Consider the following 18,579-nt stretch of genomic DNA (forward strand, 5'->3'; position numbering starts at 1 on the left):
GGATTCTTGAGTAAACAGCTACTCCTGCAGACAATATTGAGATATCAAGACCATCACACTATTTACTGATTAATTGATTTGAGACGCTGACTTTAAAAAAAAAAAATGTGTGTCTCAAATGCTACTCCCAGGTGGGGTGAGAACCGTCAACACTTGAACAGAACGTCAAAGACAGTATCAAGATATTTCACATTGTCAGATCAATTTAACACAACCAGCCTTTTCAAAGGATACAATTAAAATCTTAAGTTTATACTAAATATAGCTATTCCTAAACCTGCAACAGTCATTGGAAGTGAATGCAGCCATTGAAAGTGAAAGAAAAAAAATCAAAGAAAATTGTTCTGTGTCATGTTGTCAGCAGTGCCTTGACCAGAATAGTCAGAATAGTATAGAACAGGTAGAGCAATAGCATGAGCAAATATGCTACTGTCTATTGCACACTACTGTCTATTGCACACCACATTTTGTTTGGCACAAGGCTGAGCTCAGCTATTTGCAGTGAATCAGTTATATCAAACACTACCACACCCTCAGTTCCTAAACACACACACACACACACACACACACACACACACACACACACACACACACACACACACACACACACACACACACACACTGAACCGTATGACTGAGAATGAACACACACAAACACACACACACACACACACACACACACACACACACACACACACACACACACACACACACACACACACACACACACACAGATTTATAGGCTACAGGGTAAACGGGCGGGGTGAGAGCAGTCAGCATAGACTGCTCAGAACAGGTTGTTCAGGTTGTTTGATCAATACACAACCAAAGGATACGATTAAAGGTCTATATTCATTACAAATGAACGCAAATGAACGCAAGTTCTTTGCGTTTCTTCACATTCTTGTAATCCTGTGAGTTCCATATTGTCTTCTTATTACACATATATAGGGCCTACACGCGATTAGTTTGGTTTGGTTTTAACTTCATTAGTAGATATGATGGCTTCTGTGGTGACGAGTAACCACCTGTCTGGCTAATGTTTGGCTATGCTAATTTGGCTATGCTAATTACATGGAGTAAACACGTCACACGTGCCAGTCAGTGTAGTTCTGTATTAGCTTTTTTAAGAATATTAAAATCACTGCAGATCAGTGAAAACATATTACCACCTGATTTGATGAAACGGGGCGGCCAACATGCATATTATATGACTGCCACTACTCCTACTTCGTCGTCAGGGCCGAGATGTAATTTTTCAAAGACAAAACCCATTCATTTGATGCAGGGGCTTGGAACGTTGCCAGCAGGGGGCGACGAGATTACTTTCCCTCCTAATTGGGTAGCATCTTAAGCGAAGCATAGAGATTCCAGTATCTAGAGTATTCATAACCATGCGATGAAAATCGCCGGAAATCGCTCAAAATACATAGAGATGAATGGGTGACATTAACTCCATTTCCACGTAATGAGAAATATATTTCTGAAACAACGGGAATCTCTTCAGTGACTGTGGTTTATACCAAATCCAGCATGTTTCTGATGTTAGCTACAGATTTTTAAATTAATTTTAGAAAATTACAATGATAAGTGAACTGGAAGTGGCAAAAGTGGGTGGAGTTCTCACCCCAGACGTTTGTATAGAATTCAATGGGAGAGAGCTAAACTATGACCCCTACAGACCCATTCCCATAAAACACGCTTATGAATCCTCTAGATCAGACATGATCAACTGGCGGACCCAGGTCCAGATGCGGACCCAAACGCAATGTCATCCGGACCAAGACAAAATCCATCTGTATTTAATATGTATAAATTATACATGAGATTTCGCTGCCATGCGATCTATAGGTGTATTTCACCAGTCTTATGACAAATGAAAGTATCATCACTATGACAACTCAGTGAGTGAGCAAGAGGCCAGTGCGGCCAGCGAGTGAGGCTATTTTCTGCATCGGTCCGTAGCGACTTTTTTGGACCCTGGAAACATACGAAATTTGGCGAGTGGACCTTTGCAGTTTCTAGTTCAGCACCCTGCTCTAGATATTGGAATCTCTATGGGCGAAGGTCAGGGCTTTGTGCTTAGTTCAAGCCGCAACAGGTTAACAGTGCAAATCAATGAATAGACATGTTGGATTTACACTTTCAATCCATTAATTATTATATTGCAATGTATCAATATTCTGTATAGAATGGTTTGGTTGAAATCATTTTATGGTAGATTTATTGAAATATACTACTCAATATTTTGTTTTCAGACATCACTGTGTTTCAAAGACTTGCTGGATGTGAACTTTTGGAGGATGGCAAACCAGGACCAATGTTCAACAAGGATGCTTATAATGGAGAGGATGTAGAGGTAGAGTATTATGATGCCATTCAAGATTCTCTTCACACCGATCGGAAGTTGCCAGACATGAACAGTTTCATATGGACTCACTTCTCTCCAACGCGATATGGACTAATTTATCACCCCAACTGCATACAATTTCTAAAAGAACGTCTTGAAAACGAAAGGAAGCGTGTACTAAAGAAAGGTACATTTCTCGCCGATCCGTCCTTCTAAACAAACAAAATGTTCCTCCTGTTAAATTACTTGCCTTGTTCTTGCCCCGAGGTCTTGTCTAGAGATCTTGTCGGGCACTGTCAATGCCTTATTATCATCATTTAGTATTACTTAAACATGATCAGTAAAACTGTTCTTTATAAGTAGGCCTATGTAATAAGGTATGTCTAAAAATACTACCACAGTTCCATATGTTGTTATTGATGTAGTGTATAATTACTCACACCATCTTCAGTAAAACCCAGACTCAGACTCCTTCAGAAGACACTAGAGGACTCCTCGGTTCGTCTGACCTGCCTGGTCACTGGTTTCTACCCCGTCACATCAACCTGACCCTGCTCAGAGACGGCCAGCCTGTGCCTGACCACCAGATCACTGGGGGGGAGCTGCTACCTAATGGAGATGAGACGTACCAGATGAGGAAGAGCCTGGAGGTCAGCACAGAGGAGCTACAGCAGCATCACTACACCTGCACAGCTCAACAACTCAGCCTGGATAACAAACTGGACATTGATTTAGGCATGTCATACAGCTTATTGTTGAAAGAAAACAGTGCAAAGTTGGATATATCAAATTAAACATGTACATGAAATATGGGAGTTTTGCTTTGCTGCTGCATTCAGTGTCTCATACAACATGGGTTTTGGTATTACTGTAGGCCTAAGTGTCTTCTTGTTTTGTGTTATATACTGTATGTTCTGTGTTTTTTTACAGACCGTGACTGGGACTCAGTGACAACCTCCATATTGTCTTCAGTCCTGGTTATCATTTTTGTGTGTCTGCTTGGAGCTGCTGTGGTCTTAATATGTACGAGAAAATACAAAGGTAAGACTCAGTAGGCCTACATCTTATAATTAATGACTGATGATTTAAGGTTCAGCAATACTGAGAGAACTGACTGAACCATATTGTTTCATTTTATTTATTTCTATTTCATAGACCTACTGCTGTCATATCTGCAATGTGTCACTCCAACAGGTGGAGGCTCCCACTTGAGTGACTACTCGACTACAAGTAAGTGTCACTGTGTAGAGAAAATATCCATTCCTAACTTAAACTCCCACCACTTTCTGCCTTGAATTTTGTTCAAAGCAACTGCATCAATAGTACAGTTAAAACAACATGTAGACCTGCTTTGCTCCCTCTGTGTTGCTTTATATTTAGTTGTAGAAAATATTTTACTGGAGGGACAATAATTGATTTTCTACCCTTTTGCTGTCTACAGGCACAGAGGACATGCAGACAACCACAGTAAAAGAAGTGCAGACGAACCCTGAGACATAACCATTTGATATTGGGACTGGAATTGGACATTTGATTTGTAAACTATTTTGAGCATCAGAGAAAGAACTTGGGAATGCCGAAATTGCCATTGAAGAAACAAAGGTAGTCAAGATGGGCAAGTGGTTAGGGCGTCAGACTTGTAGCCCAAAGGTTGCTGATTCGACTCCCGACCCGTCAGGTTGGTGGGGGGAGTAATTAACCAGTACTCTCCCTGTCCTGCTCCATGACTGTGGTGCCCAGAGCATGTTACTGTCCTGTCACACTGCTCCCTTTTGGGCGCTACTGGGGACTGCCCCCTTGCACAGGTGAAGCATAGATGTAATTTCTTTGTGTGCAGTGTGCACTTGTGTGCTCTGGAGTGCTGTGTCACAATGGCAATGGGAGTTGGAGTTTCCCAGTTGGGCTTTCAATTTTCTTTCCTTCAAAGTGTAACACATTCAGATTTTGACCTGTCTATTCTCCTGTTCTTTCTCATGCGTTACATGGGAGAGATAGTCTGTTCTGTTTTATTTATTCATTCATTTTCATTGTATTGGGGTTGCTAAATATTTGCTCTCATACACTTCATCTTTACCACAAATACATGTACATGTTAACCTGCACCTGTGATTGTTAGAAATATTTTTTAACTTTTATTACAGAAAAGATAGGCCCACCGAAAAATAGCATTTTATATTTTGAATTATGTTGACAATGCAATTCTGCCGAAATAATTTGCTCTTAGAAGTATTAAGGTACATTTATAGGCATATGAAATCCCTTGTGTTACTGTATGATGCAACTGTTTTGGTGACCTATGGTTTGTGATATGCATGGGTAGGCTTTGCTCTGTCCCACACTGACCACATTCAATCAAAATGCAATTCCAGGTTGGCCTCCATTATACTTAAGGCTCTGGTAACTGTGCCGACACAGTTTCGCAATATATACTGTAACATTTGTTTTGTGCTCACTTAATGTTGGTCTGCATTTTGTACGAAATGGTGTTTTCTCTTAGCCTCGCGAGCCATCCTACGTACTTCCGCCAAAGGATTGGCTCCACTACTAGTCTGGCCGTGCTTCTCTGTGGAGTGCCTGGAGCAGTAGAATTTTGATCGCAACGCCCCCCCCCAGAAAACAGCAAATAAGCGAATACGCCCCCCACGTGGGGGCGAAAGGGAGAGGACACTCATGACAATGACGTACACATCTGCGCCAGAGCCATTGGTCTGCGCTATGTTGTTGTTGAGTAACTGTCAGCGATTGGGTGAGAGGTGTCCAATAATTTCAAACCACAACTGAGTGCAAACTTCCTGCTTCCTACAATCGCTTCAGAGCAAACAAATGCCAGACCATAAATCCGAAATGAAATGGTAGTATTATGGGATGGTCAGGACCAGGCTAGTTTTCTCTTTCTTTACATCCGCTATTTATGCATTAAAATGTGAAAGTCAACTCAGATCTGCCGGACAAGGTTTACGATTTTCCACTGTATAACTAATGTTTTGAATTAGAAACTAATGTATGAGTCACGTAATGAATTATACTGTGAGTTAGAATGTTTTAGTAATAATAGAATAGAATAGAATAGAACATAATAGAATAGAATAGAATAGAATAGAATAGAATAGAATAGAAGAGTACATTTTAAAGAGACGGATTTGAATTCAGCATTATGCTGCCCTCTAGTGGGTAAACGCTGTTACTAATATTACTTTATTTATAGCATTGCATACTATCTTCTAATTACAGGGTTTCTATTTTACTTTTCTCATCAAAGGAAAGAGATTGTTCTTCAAATATCTGTCAATTAACATTACTTATGTGTAGCATTTGGAAACAAAAAGGTTGCCAATCAGATTGTTGAAAATAAGCAGACCAAAGAGCAAAGAGAGTAGAAGACAGTCAGTGAGAAGCTCTTGTCGGGTCTGATCACTGTAGACTGAAGGCCGTCATTGGGACATTATACCAGTGTCACAGGATACGAGCAATGTTGAATGTAGCAAAGGGAAAAGGACAGTCACCCACACCCAGTAAAAAACGTGATGGCCCACGGCCAGAGTGCAAGGAGTTCTGCCAAGTTGACTCCCTGATACATTCACCCCTCGTTGAATTAAGTGTACACTTCATTACCCGGTCTCTGTGGGTTTGCCCTTGACATGACTCCTTCCCCTGTTCCACCAGTCACACAGGGGAGAGGAGACCCAGAGGAGCTTGCATCTGTCTGCTACTCAGACCCCAACTCTGCAGGCCATATGCTCCAGCTTTGGACACTTTCAATCTCTGTGAAGTATATGGATATACATTTGTTAAATCAAATTCTGGTATCTTGGCATGCTGGTGTACATTACTCCTCAGGGCAGTTGCGACTCAGTGAATGCACACCACTACAAGTGCTAGTTTTGACGGGGGCGCTGAGAGAGGGGGAGGGAGCACAATAGGGCAGCAGTATGTAATTAACAAGTAGTAAGTAACGACCGCCCACTGCTCCGGGACTTATGGTGTTTTCACACCTGCCCCCGGACCCTTTCAGCCTTTCAAGCCAACTCACAGGAAGACGACAGCTCAAATAGTTTCTCATCTAGACTTATAATTCTAATAAGAACACAAATAGACAAAGTAACATTGAAGCATAGGCAGTTTTAGACAGGGGCCAGGGTGGGCCAGGGCCTCTGTAGAATTGTTCCTGACCCACCCCTATGACCCCTGTGCCGAACAGCCAATGATATAAAAATGTATGTAAACTTCTTCAGATCAGCCCCTCCCCCCTCTCTCAACCTCAAAAAGGCACACTTTTCACTCAAGTCAAAGAGAATTCTGATCGCATTGATCATATATGCATAGATCGGATATGTGTCACATTTGAGCAAAAAAATCGGAAAAAATCTTCAAGTGACTGTAGTGTCAAACACTGTCTAGGTGTGCCACTTAAATGGCTCAAAGGGACCAGGTGTGGAAAAAACCCACAGTTCCATTGTGTAGTCTTTTCAGTGGGGCGCAGCAGCAACAAGTAGCAGTGGTGAATGATTTATTGTTGCAGGGAGCAATGCAGCTGTTGTGAGGTAGTTCTGTAATCTTTAGTATTTGTAATCTTTGCCTCACAAATTATTTAACTTATGTGGACTGTATGTTGGATACACTAGAATTCATATGCTAAATTATAATTTGCTATTGCACTAAAATTGCCTAACACAGATTTTAAAAAAAATAAAAAAAAATCCTTGTTTCTTTTCCAGGTTCTCATTCGCTGTGGATGATGGTCACCTACATCAAAGGAAACACTCCTTTCCCAGAGTTTAGTGGTGTAGCTTTGCTGGATGATATTCAAATCACAATGATTCAATTGACAACAGGATTGTTTATAGAGGAATAACCAATACTGATAAACAACTCAACTCATCAGATAGCAATTACGCTTTAGGTTCTATTGGATATATACATGGACGCATGAGGGACAGAGCGGACTACCTGCAGAAGTACATGAACTACACGAACAGTGAGTTGGTGTATCTGATTTGTTCCCATTGTGACCCTAAAATGAATTGTGACACTTACTGTACAACTGTGATAACGAACTAATAACTTACTATTCCTTTATCTTCAAATTAAAAAAAATGGCCGAAAGAATATTTTTGAACATTTAACAACCCTCAACAACCTTTTTGTACTGACATTTTATTCTGACAGTTTATTTTATTCGGTTTCCATTTCAGTAGCCTATATATAGGAAAAAAGTAAAAAAGTTTGTACAACCTTTGACATTTTTTACATTTCCGTCTAAAGTGGTCATAAAACATGGTCGGATCTTTCCGGGAATCACAAGAAAGAACGTGTTATCATATTATATTTTATTGGCCTTAAGATGTAAACATTCACAGGATAGCACATAATTTAGTACACCCTTGCACCTCATGTTTTTATTTCTGTTAAATATATCAATAAACTTCTGAGTTCATTGCTCCACTGATAAAAGCAAAGGGACAAGGGCCTGAGGCATCAAGGTGCTCCCACCACCATATTTCACGATGGAGATGTAACCAAGTATAGTCAAGAATGGGGTTCACCGTACCAATCTAAGAATAATGGGGTAAAAGCATTTCTATGCTTCGCAAAATTACTGCTTGTAGACCAAAGTTGAAACCAAAGTTGAATTGTGTAGGGGAACACAAAATGTCATGTTTAGAGGAGAGCTGCAGAAAAACACCTTCACCAAATCCCCATCTCCATTCTTAAGTATGGTGGCAGGAGCATCATTATATGCAGCTAACTTGCTGCCTCAGGCCCTTGTCAGTTTGGTATTGTAAAAAAAATGAATTTAGTTTGAATAATTATTCAATATACTTGATGGCAGTAGCCAGTAGATATGATGCTGTTATATTTTGTTAACAATTATTATGGTATTGTATATTTATAAAACCTGCTTTAAAAAAAATCTGGCATTTTTGTGGTCAGCTACCACTCTAAGCAGCCTTATACTAATACCTGTTTGTATACATGACATGGAGACACTGTTCTCTTAAAGGTGCACTGAGTAAGGTTGTGGCCAGAGTAGGCATTGCTATATTGCTCATTGAGGCTTGAAAACTTTAAAGGTGCACTGTTTAATATTTTTAGTACGTTCATTTCCAGAATTTATGCTGTCCATTCACAAATGTTACCTTTTTAACAAATACTTACTACCAACATTGAATTCTAAGCATTCATTATGACTGGGAAAATTGCATTTTACATAGGCCTACATGAAAAGGGGGATCTTCTCCATGACCCGCCATTTTGAATTTCCAGAGAGGCATTTTTAGCTGAAAAACGTATCGTAGTTTGGTCATACTAGTAAATATTGGTTTATTATTTATTAATATTCATGAAAAGTCACATTTCTCTAGCCAAGAAATCTAGGCGCCCCTAGAGGCCGCAAATTGAATTTGCTCTTGGGGGCAGACTCTAGCGGACCTGAATCTACAATCGGTCCAAGGTGGACTGGCCTTTGCAGCCAATCAAATCGTGAGGGGCCGGGCTAGCTAGTGACGACACAACTGGGCTTTCAGAACATACACGCCCCAGGGCTAAACTGCTAGCATTGCATCAGCCTTGGAGGAAATGCGTCTGTCCACCAGCCAAACGAGTTGCCGAAATAAATTGTGTTTTCACTTACAAAGGTCAAACATGCCTCGTATTCAACCACTGGGCCCTTCTTCACCAACCAGTGAAATGTTGAACAGTTTTGGGCTTGTTAAATGGTTGCATAAACTAATATTATTGTTGTCAACATGACATGTTCTGTGTAAGCTAGCTAGCTGGATACCAAGCTGTGTTATTTGACGAGAGGTGGGCTAGAGCCTAGCCGCTAGCTCTACTAGCAAGGTCTCATTCCTATCTATTTAGTAAGCTACTTATAGTCTTGCATAGCTCCCAAATGTATAGTTTTTAATGTCTGCGGTCTTATTATAACTGTTGTTAAATTGGCGAGTACTTTCAAGCATTTTAATGGTTGAAAAGAGACCAGTTGTAGTTGTAAACAAAATACCAGTTGATCTGGTTAAGATGGCCCTCGGCGCTTTGTCATTTCAAATGGTTTTATGAACGTCTTCTTAAATGATGACATCCGTTATTACTTAAATGATAGTTCATATAACTTGTCTGCTTGCTGGCCATATGTTAAGGCCTTTGTAAATGGCAATTTAATATTTGATTACAGTCAGAAAGCCGAAATGCACCGAATCTCTGCCATGAACTGACGGGGGTAGCCGGGCAAGCTACTGTTAGCATTTTACAGAACCAGTAGACCATTTCTTGTAGGTGTAGAAGGAAATCACAGTCGTTAAAAGTGACCAAAGATCCAAACACGGTAATTGTTAACTCGTGTAGACATTGTGTTTTGATACTGAGTGGGTTAGTTGTGCAAACAGCCGTCAGTTGTTCTTGGAGTCGGATGCAGGCTGCCTGCTCTCTCTGCTCTGTTCGTGTGGCAGCTGCCAGTAGCTCTAGCTCGAAAACTATTGCTGGCCACGCACCTACAGTTTGCTGTGTGGGGATTCAATGTGATTGGTTGTTGCTCCATTCTATTGCATGGTGTTGAGTGCTGAGGCATTTGATAGAGAACCGTTTATCCCGCCCACATAGCTTCCCAGCTACCCATGTCAGCTTTCAGCTGTATGGGTTTAGCTCGCTAGGTTAAGGGCCAAAACATACCAAGGCGGAACGGAACAGTCACGGGACGAACACAGTCTTTCTGCTTAGTTTTGGCCGGCGTGTTTTTCTCTTCCTTTCACACTGACAGCGTCGGCGTGTGCAGCCAGTCCTATTCAAAACTCTCCCCACAGCCAAAGCTAGCATGCTACTCTGCCATTCATTTGAATGAGACACCGCCGGTCGGCGACGTGAAAAATACGCTCGAGTTCTATTTTCCAAATGCAGCGCGGGGCAGAGCCGGCTCCCGCACCGCTGACTCGACTACCGCCGGTTGGTGTGTAAGGACAGATATGTTTCAATGTATTTTCACTGACGCCGGTAAAAAACGTGGCCGTTCCGCGACGCTTTACCGCCCTGGTGTGTAAGACCCCTAACATTTCTCAATAGGCAGCACAGTTTCAATGAGCAGCATAGTTGCAATACCTACTCTGGCCAAATCTTACATGGTGCACCTTTAAACTTTCCTGGTGAACCAGAAGCTATGTGTTGACGCCCAGGGGGCTGGGCTACACAAACCTTCTGGTGCACCTGTGATTCGCTCTCCTCCTCCGTTCACGAAATAAACGGGGCAACTCGACGAATCAGGATCGTAGGGAGGGATTTCAGTGGGTATGACGTTTATCGAACGCAACACCCTCCCCCAGGGTAGTTCGGCTGTGCCCGCCCCCTCCCTCAATCACAACAGTAATGGCGGCGTGCGAGGAGTTATCATGCGTCGGGATGGAAGCAGCAATTTCAGTGGTGTTATCCAAAATACCTCAAGTTGATTTTCTAAAGGACGTTGTTCTGTTTTGGTTCCCGACCTGGCGGCATTTACGTGACGACACGTCCTACGTCACAAAGCTTCAACGTGAGTGGTCGAAGTGTCATGTCATTCATATGAGGTTGCTCCAACCGCGTGCAAGCATCTTTTGACTAAACCCCGCCTCCGGAGAGGCGTGAAAGGGCAGTGTGCCAGTAGCCTGTTACTTACAGGCTACTGGTTCACCAGGAAACCTTTAAACAGCTGCTGATGTACAAGATACTTTCTGTTAGAAAATCATGTTATGAAAAGTAGATTATTTTGTCAATTCAGTAAGAGTCAACTCTATAACATTTGATTAAGAGTTGACATGTACAGTAAAACCTCATGGAGTTGACAAAATATAGGGACAAATTCGCTAAAAACTGCTTACTATGCTAATACGACGTTCTTTTCAAATGTAGCAACAGGAGGTACATTTAATTTAGGACATTATATGCATAGCACATAGGGCCTATAGGCCCTACATAATTTTACAATATATAGACAGAAAAGTTAAAACAAAAGTTTCTTCCAAAACAAATAAAAACATAAAAAAACATAGGCTCCAAGGTCCGTGTAACGCTTTGCAGTGCTTTGATCCATTTTCCGAATTTACTTGAAAATGATGAAAAATGGGTTCGAAATTTCAATTTTCAATTTTCCAGTCAACTCAGAAAACAGAAAATTGACGTTGTTTTTTTCATTTCATTGTCATTTGTCAGTGGCTTTTGAAAGACAAAATTATGTGAATTTGAAACCAAAGTAAAATGAGTCAATATTTCTATTTTCAATTTCTGCGTGGTGGTTGGACTGAACCATTCGCGCGGGGACCGGGGGATGTAGGTAGGCTATTGGCTCAACTAGCGCCAGATGTGTTTGCCTAGCCTACAAATGAAATCGATGGCAAGTCAGCTTGTGAGACGTAGGCCTACAGAATGACTGGCCCATCTGTAGGCCTAGTCGTAGCCAACCTGCAAACTTTTCAACAACCCGCTTTCACCTCCCCTGCCAACACGCCAGAGACGAACTCAGAACCCAACTCCGAACTTTGAGGGCTGCCCGTTCGGCTGGACAGTGTGTGGTTGGAACAATTACTTTGATTATAGAGTCAGTTTATGGAGTATAATTGTAACTCACAGGTGAGACTCACAACTATGGATTAGAAGGCTGCAGCAGCGTTCTGGTTATACAGGTTCACCCCTGCAGTATGTACATGGTATTACTCCTAATAGTAATAGTAGAAGTAGCTTCTAGTAGTGTCTGTGTGTTTACGATAATGTTACATGTTAGAAACAAGCGGAAACAACTGCTCTTTTGAAAAATAATAAAAATAAAATGAAATTTTATTTCAAGTCAGCTAAACAAGAACATTTCCATACAACCACATTTGGAAAAAATAGTAGCATTTTTAACAGCTATGCATGTTTTAATATTCTTGGCAAAGTTTGGCAGGAGTCTTCACTGGTGTGTCGTCACAGGGCATCGTAACAGAATTGAGCCACCAGAGGGCGCTCTTCATGCCCTTGTGAGCCGTGTCCACGTCGAGACCCCACAGCACAGGCTTCTTCTTCATCTTAGCCCCCGATACTGAGATTGTTGAAAAAGAAATGAATGAAAGTAGTTTATTACACGGAGACCACATACGTGCTAAGGTGGTGAACAATATGTAGGCCAATCCAAAGCCGATTCCATCCGACCAATGTAATGGCCAATAGATTAGACATCTGTACCATCAGACACTAGCCTGCGGTGCATTTCTCAAAAGCGTTGTTGTCGCTAACTACGTTAGCAAATGACTTACTTGCAATGTAAATTCCAATTGCAGTTAGCAACGACGATTCTTACCATACTCATACTCGTTCTAGTTTTGTTTGTAAACTGACTTTAGTGTATACGGATGGGGATGTCAGGCTAATGAGACATTGCGATTCACATTACAAACCTCTGCACGACCTCTCGTAGTAGATGAACCCAGCCACCATCACGATGAAGCCCAGTACCAGAGCGGCTACTCCAACGGCGATCTTAGCCCTCTCTGTCCTCGGCATGGGGGGGTCTGTGAAAGCATCACATCATCATTGGTCTGTATACACCTTACCGGACAAACACACTAGGCGGTGACAAGATTAAGCGACAGATAATTGCTGGATTGTGCAGCAAGAGCGATACGAGCGATAGAAGCGTCAGAGTATGTTCGTTAAAACCCGAATGCAAGCATTCCGACATTTCCATTGGCTGTGGCAGCTGTCGTCGAACCTCATCATAGCCAATTTGCATAATATTCACTGAAGTCCAAACTGTTGCTGAAATCGCCTCTAGTCGGCCAAATCGCTTTCGTCTCTTCTGTCGCCAGCGACTTAATACAAAGTCAATTACTTCCGTCGCTGGAATCGCTAGTCGCATGTGGTCTATTTGTGCCATTATCATTCATAGGTTACACAGGGCTGCTGACAGCTTTGGTCGGGCCCATGACAAACTCATCTCAAAGGACCCCCCACCCAATTCATACAATGTAATGAAGACCTAATTTTGGGCACGGGACAACCGCGACCCTGAAAGAGAGAGAGAGAGAGAGAGAGAGAGAGAGAGAGAGAGAGAGAGAGAGAGAGAGAGAGAGAGAGAGAGAGAGAGAGAGGGAGGGAGAGAGACAGAGATAGAGGGATCAGACAGACAGACAGACAGACAGACAGACAGAGACAGCCTCACCCCACTGAAGCACAAGAGGCTCCTTGAGGCTGCTGTGCTCCACCATACAGGAGATCTTCTCTCCAGCTTTGGGTGTGAACTCCAGGTGGGAGTGGATCTGGTAGTACCAGTCTCCATCAGCCAGCTCCTCACTGGATATCACGTCACCAGTCACCTCCTTGCCATCCCTGTACCAGGTCAGTTTGATCATCTTGGGGTAGAAGTCATAGGCGCTGCATACCAGTATGGCAGGCTGGCCACCAACGGAAGCTTTCCCCAGTCTCAAATTCACTACTGGTGCCGCTGAAAGACAGAAATATCAGAATGGTACATACACACATACATACACAGCCTACATACATACATACATACATACATACATACATACATACATACATACATACATACATACATACATACATACATATATACATACAAACATGCATAGGGCCTACATAAAATTCAATTACTGGCTTTTTCATATAAAAGCTTAATTATAGGGCTTATAGTGTGTGTATACATAATAATATACATAGCATATAGTGTGTGTATACATAATAGTAATAATAATGATGATGATGATGATGATGATGATGATGATGATGATAATAATAATAATAACATAATAACATAGTCCCATAATGCATGCCATTCCACCACTGGAACGCTGTAACAGTCATTGAAAAGTTAACTATCATAGTACAACACAGCTATGACATAGCCTAATACAGGTGTTTCTTGTTCGTTGCCATTCTGGTAACAGCAAATTTATAACGCTATGTCTTAACGGGTTACAAACAATGTTAAAGGATTATAATGCACTACGACTTGTTCTTTGCCATTCCGGTAACAGCAAATTTATAACGCTATTTCTTAACAGGTTAAAAACAATGTTAAAGGATTATCATCTTTTATCAATATTATGTACATTCACTTGACTTACCTGTCTGTGTCAGTATGTTATCAATGTCCCTCTGGGCATTGGGCCTGCAGTATGTCTCCTTCTGTGCCTGCATCTGTGCCATAAAGGCTGGATCATTGTTAAAGTTCTCTGCATTGTACACTCCGTGTGCCGAGTAGCCTTCATACTTCCCCACTGTGCTGTTGTACTCTATGTAAGCAGCCTTGTTGAACCAGTACGACCTAACATACTCCAGGTCACTCATTTCCGGTGAGCTGAATAGGCACCGATCTGTGACAGAGGCGTAATAACCATCACATCCATCTGCAAACAAAAATAACCCTGTTAGAATGCCTCAACTAAACACTTACACTAACAATTACAGCATATCAGTCTCTTTATCAATATGTAGGCCTATACAGTATTTGCTGAGACAGACCTGGGCAAACTTGGGCCTGGGTCCCACAAACAGCCTACTGAGCCATTTCATCTGGCCCACAGGGACAAGAATTTCAAATGTAATGACACAAGTTGACAGCAACATCTGGCCATTAGGTCAATATTCTTAAACCCAATGTGGCCCTTGGGCAAAATAATTACCTACCTCTGTGCTAGAAGCATCATTAAGTATCGCTAGCACAACTGTGCATATTCAACACAGACAACTACACAAAACCACACACATTCAAATACAATCATATGCTCAAAAGTAAACATCTTGACATACCGAGTAAGTTCCCATATACTACATGTGTGGACTTAACTGACTTTAAAATACACAGAAGTTGACGACTTACCAACCCCTCCTGACAGAGAGGAGACGAGAATGATGATGAGCAGACAAATGAAATGTTGTGATGTGGCCATCTTGCCATGCTCTGAGCACGCTCTGAGAGTCACACTCAGACAAACAGAGGATTGAAGGAAATAAATCTGTGGAATGGACCAATCCGTGTTCAGCACACATGCAATCAGCAGTTGCTATGCAGAACTCGATTTGACTACAATAGAGTGGGAAGTTACTTTGATTAATAAGTTCACTATGCATCTATGAGCAATCCTATCAAAGTAGAAAGCTCTATGTGTTGTTTTTGACATTAGTAGACAGTATTAAGCCAGTGGTATATTTCTAGCTTTTTGGGTGCAGGCTTTCCAATATATTTACTATGTCCAACAGCCATGACAGACTAGTACTTGCACAGACAGCGTTTTAGCGCATCATTGCATTTGGTCATTGTGTGATACCAGTGAATTTGAACGTTGAGTGGAACTGTTGAATAGTTTGTCCTGTCCTGCTTATGTCATGTCTGCCCATATGAAAAAGAATTATATGATTCATATACTGCAAGCATGCATGTTCCTTACATGAAATCGTATAGAAAAAATGTGCCAGATTTGCAAGAGTCACTTATGCGTTTTCTAATATATGTCTATCATGATAGTCGATTATGGCCCCTTTTCCGAAAAGAAATACTATATGGAACTTATATGCATGCCGTATAACATGACTGCATGCAGTATAAATTCTTATAAGAGTTTGACATGCCAACAATGCATAATACTATATTATATTGACTAAAACATAGGAGAAAACTACTATATTCCTATAGAAATAATGCACGTTTTGCCCAGCGAAGGGGAGTAGAGTTGCCCAGCTGGGACTCGAACCCAGACCTTCTGAGGTAGTAAACCGGGGCTCTGACCATTGGCATGTTAATCAGAACACACCCACAATCCTAGTGATGGTCACTCCATCACATTGCCTTCCCTTCGGGAAGCGCACCCGTGCATGCGCTTCACACACTCATGGTGTCCCTCACGCAACTGCCCATCATGCTTCTCCTATCCAGTGTGCCCCATCATCAATGCTTCACCTATCACTGAGGTCCCTCACACGGGGGTCACCAATCCTGGGGGTCCCTCACATGGAATTACGGCTCATACACCATGGGTACGCTTCCGATGGCCTCACGGTACCATCCCACTTCTGACACCATTTGTAGCGAAGGGGAGTATAGTTGCCCAGCTGGGACTTGAACCCAGACCTTCTGGGGTAGTAAACCGGGGCTCTGACCGCTACACCAAAGAGCCAGGCTCGTTGGCATGTTAGTCAGAACACACCCACAACCCTAGTGATGGTCACTCCATCACACGTATGTTCCGTACATGTTCCGTAGTTGGATTTTACAGACTTTCTATATTAAGTTTATATGAAGTTTACAACTTGAAATGTAATATTCGTATATAAATTGCATAAAGTTTATACATTTAATTATATGCAAACCTTATTTAATTTGTACATTTCTTAAACAGTTTCTGACACCAATATTTATATGAATTCTGCACATTTCTCATATGAAGCATGAGACTTTAAATGTAATATTTGTATATAACACAGGCCTAGACAGTCTAAATAAGCTTCCCGGAAAAAAAACAACCTGACGAAGAACTTCACTCATGATTTTTTATTTGTCTTTCTTGACTGTCATGTTGAACAATCGCGTGCCGTGGCTGCCTTCCTCCCCTCATCAGTCGACGGGGAAACATCACACCAGCGCTTCGATCTGAAAAGGCAACAAGTGTAGAGCTAAACTTACAGCTTTCATGTAAATTTCGTAGGATGACAGTCAGACATTGCATCACGACATGGAATGGACAACGCTCTCTTTCACATCTCTATCCCGTGACAGTAATGATGTTGAATATTATAAGATGTACAATGTCCTACTTACTCTTGGTCCGTAAAAGCCGGTACTGAAGGCAGCAGCCAGGCAGGCATCACCGTAGCAGGGTGGGTAGCTGGCTAGCCCTGTCCGACCCAGAGGTAATTCCACAACATGGCACAAATACAGCACACATCTGATTGGCATTCATCCAAAAACAGCACTATTTTCCAATCTTTTTACTTATACGAAATATATAAGCCCTTAGTAACATAAATTGTGTATGGCATATATGACTGAAAATGAATAAAAAAATAGTTAGATTTGTATATGTGGGTTTGTGCCTTGTATGACCCTTATAATATTGTTATGGAACAGATATTTCGTTTTTCGTTTTCGTTTTTAATAAGACTTTTCATATGGGTGTTATATCTAGGTAAATGTGTATTGTATGTGTTTTTTAATAAGACTTTTTCATATGTCTGTTACATCTGGGTAAATGTGTATTGTATGTGTTAAATCTTTGTTTTTATCATAAAGGCAATACAACCTGCCTGGTGTTTACCTTACTTGCTGACAAAAATGTCCCCATTGAAGACAATAAAGGTTCTAACTAACTAACTATAAAATGGAGACCCATTTTTGGGCACTGAAAGGATGACGCCCATGAGAAGAGAATGCTACTGCACATATGACAGTGTCAACCACCAGGATTGCCACCTTTGGCTGACCAAAAAACCTGGACATTTCAATAATAAAAATATGTCATTTTGCTTGTAAGTAATGGCTCCCTTCATTCAATGTCCAAACTATATTTTGTCCCTTGGACAGACCATTACAAACCATGACAATCAGGCAAAACTGACATAAGTGGCAACACTAATGCAGTGTCACCCAAGTAGTCAATCTTAAGTGACACGGGTCATATGCCTTTGGCTCTTTTTTGCCCTTTTTAGATGCGTCCTATAGCATCTCTATAAGAGGGTATGTTCGTCCGTCGGTCTATCGCTCTGTCTGTCTGTCCGTCCGTCCGTCTGAAACGTATTCTTTAAATCGGCCAACACACGATCTTCGCCACCATCAGACACATCTTTGTCCACCTGTCGGACTTCTTTGTACAGCATTATAGTGCACTAGTGCCAAAAATCATTAGGCTATGCAGAGTTATAAAAGTATTTGGTTATATATTGGGTAGGACTATATAAATTCAGGGAAGAATGGTGTGACACATTTTATCTGATTGACTTAAGTTAAGTAGCCTACTATCTCATCTGATCAGATGTATTGCTCTGACGCCCTGTGGTTAAACAACAGCTGACATGGGAAGGCCTGTTCTGTCTGAGAAACGAAAGAGGAACTTCATGGTGGCAGTGCAGCAGGTCGTGCCTTTAAAACTATGGAATATGAGAAATGATCGCGGATTTGAGGAATTGAAATGAGGATCCAAAAGTTATAATAGTATCTGACAAAGAACGGTAGTTTCAAGATGATGAACTAAAAATGACATGACCTTTTTCAGTTAAATAAA

The 18,579-nt window shown here is 41.4% G+C and overlaps 1 protein-coding gene and 1 pseudogene across 1 annotated transcript in view; one reads left to right on the top strand and one right to left on the bottom strand.

The window, feature by feature from the left end:
* Window positions 1–2,057: 2,057 nt before the first annotated feature.
* On the top strand, window positions 2,058–3,144 carry LOC134445029 (major histocompatibility complex class I-related gene protein-like; annotated as a pseudogene).
* An 8,997-nt stretch (window positions 3,145–12,141) lies between these two features.
* The window catches only part of LOC134446208 (SLA class II histocompatibility antigen, DQ haplotype D alpha chain-like), a 10,803-nt gene continuing 4,365 nt past the window's right edge, over window positions 12,142–18,579 (bottom strand). Inside the window, exons 4-6 of the mRNA XM_063195522.1 lie at window positions 13,509–13,790; window positions 12,745–12,858; window positions 12,142–12,389 (exon numbers count right to left, since the gene is read on the bottom strand). Coding sequence (XP_063051592.1) covers window positions 12,229–12,389; window positions 12,745–12,858; window positions 13,509–13,790 — 557 coding nt within the window. The 3' untranslated portion in view covers window positions 12,142–12,228. The remainder of the gene's footprint in view (window positions 12,390–12,744; window positions 12,859–13,508; window positions 13,791–18,579) is intronic.

The sequence above is a fragment of the Engraulis encrasicolus genome, chromosome 3 (genome assembly GCF_034702125.1).
Source record: "Engraulis encrasicolus isolate BLACKSEA-1 chromosome 3, IST_EnEncr_1.0, whole genome shotgun sequence".
Classification (NCBI taxonomy): domain Eukaryota; kingdom Metazoa; phylum Chordata; class Actinopteri; order Clupeiformes; family Engraulidae; genus Engraulis; species Engraulis encrasicolus.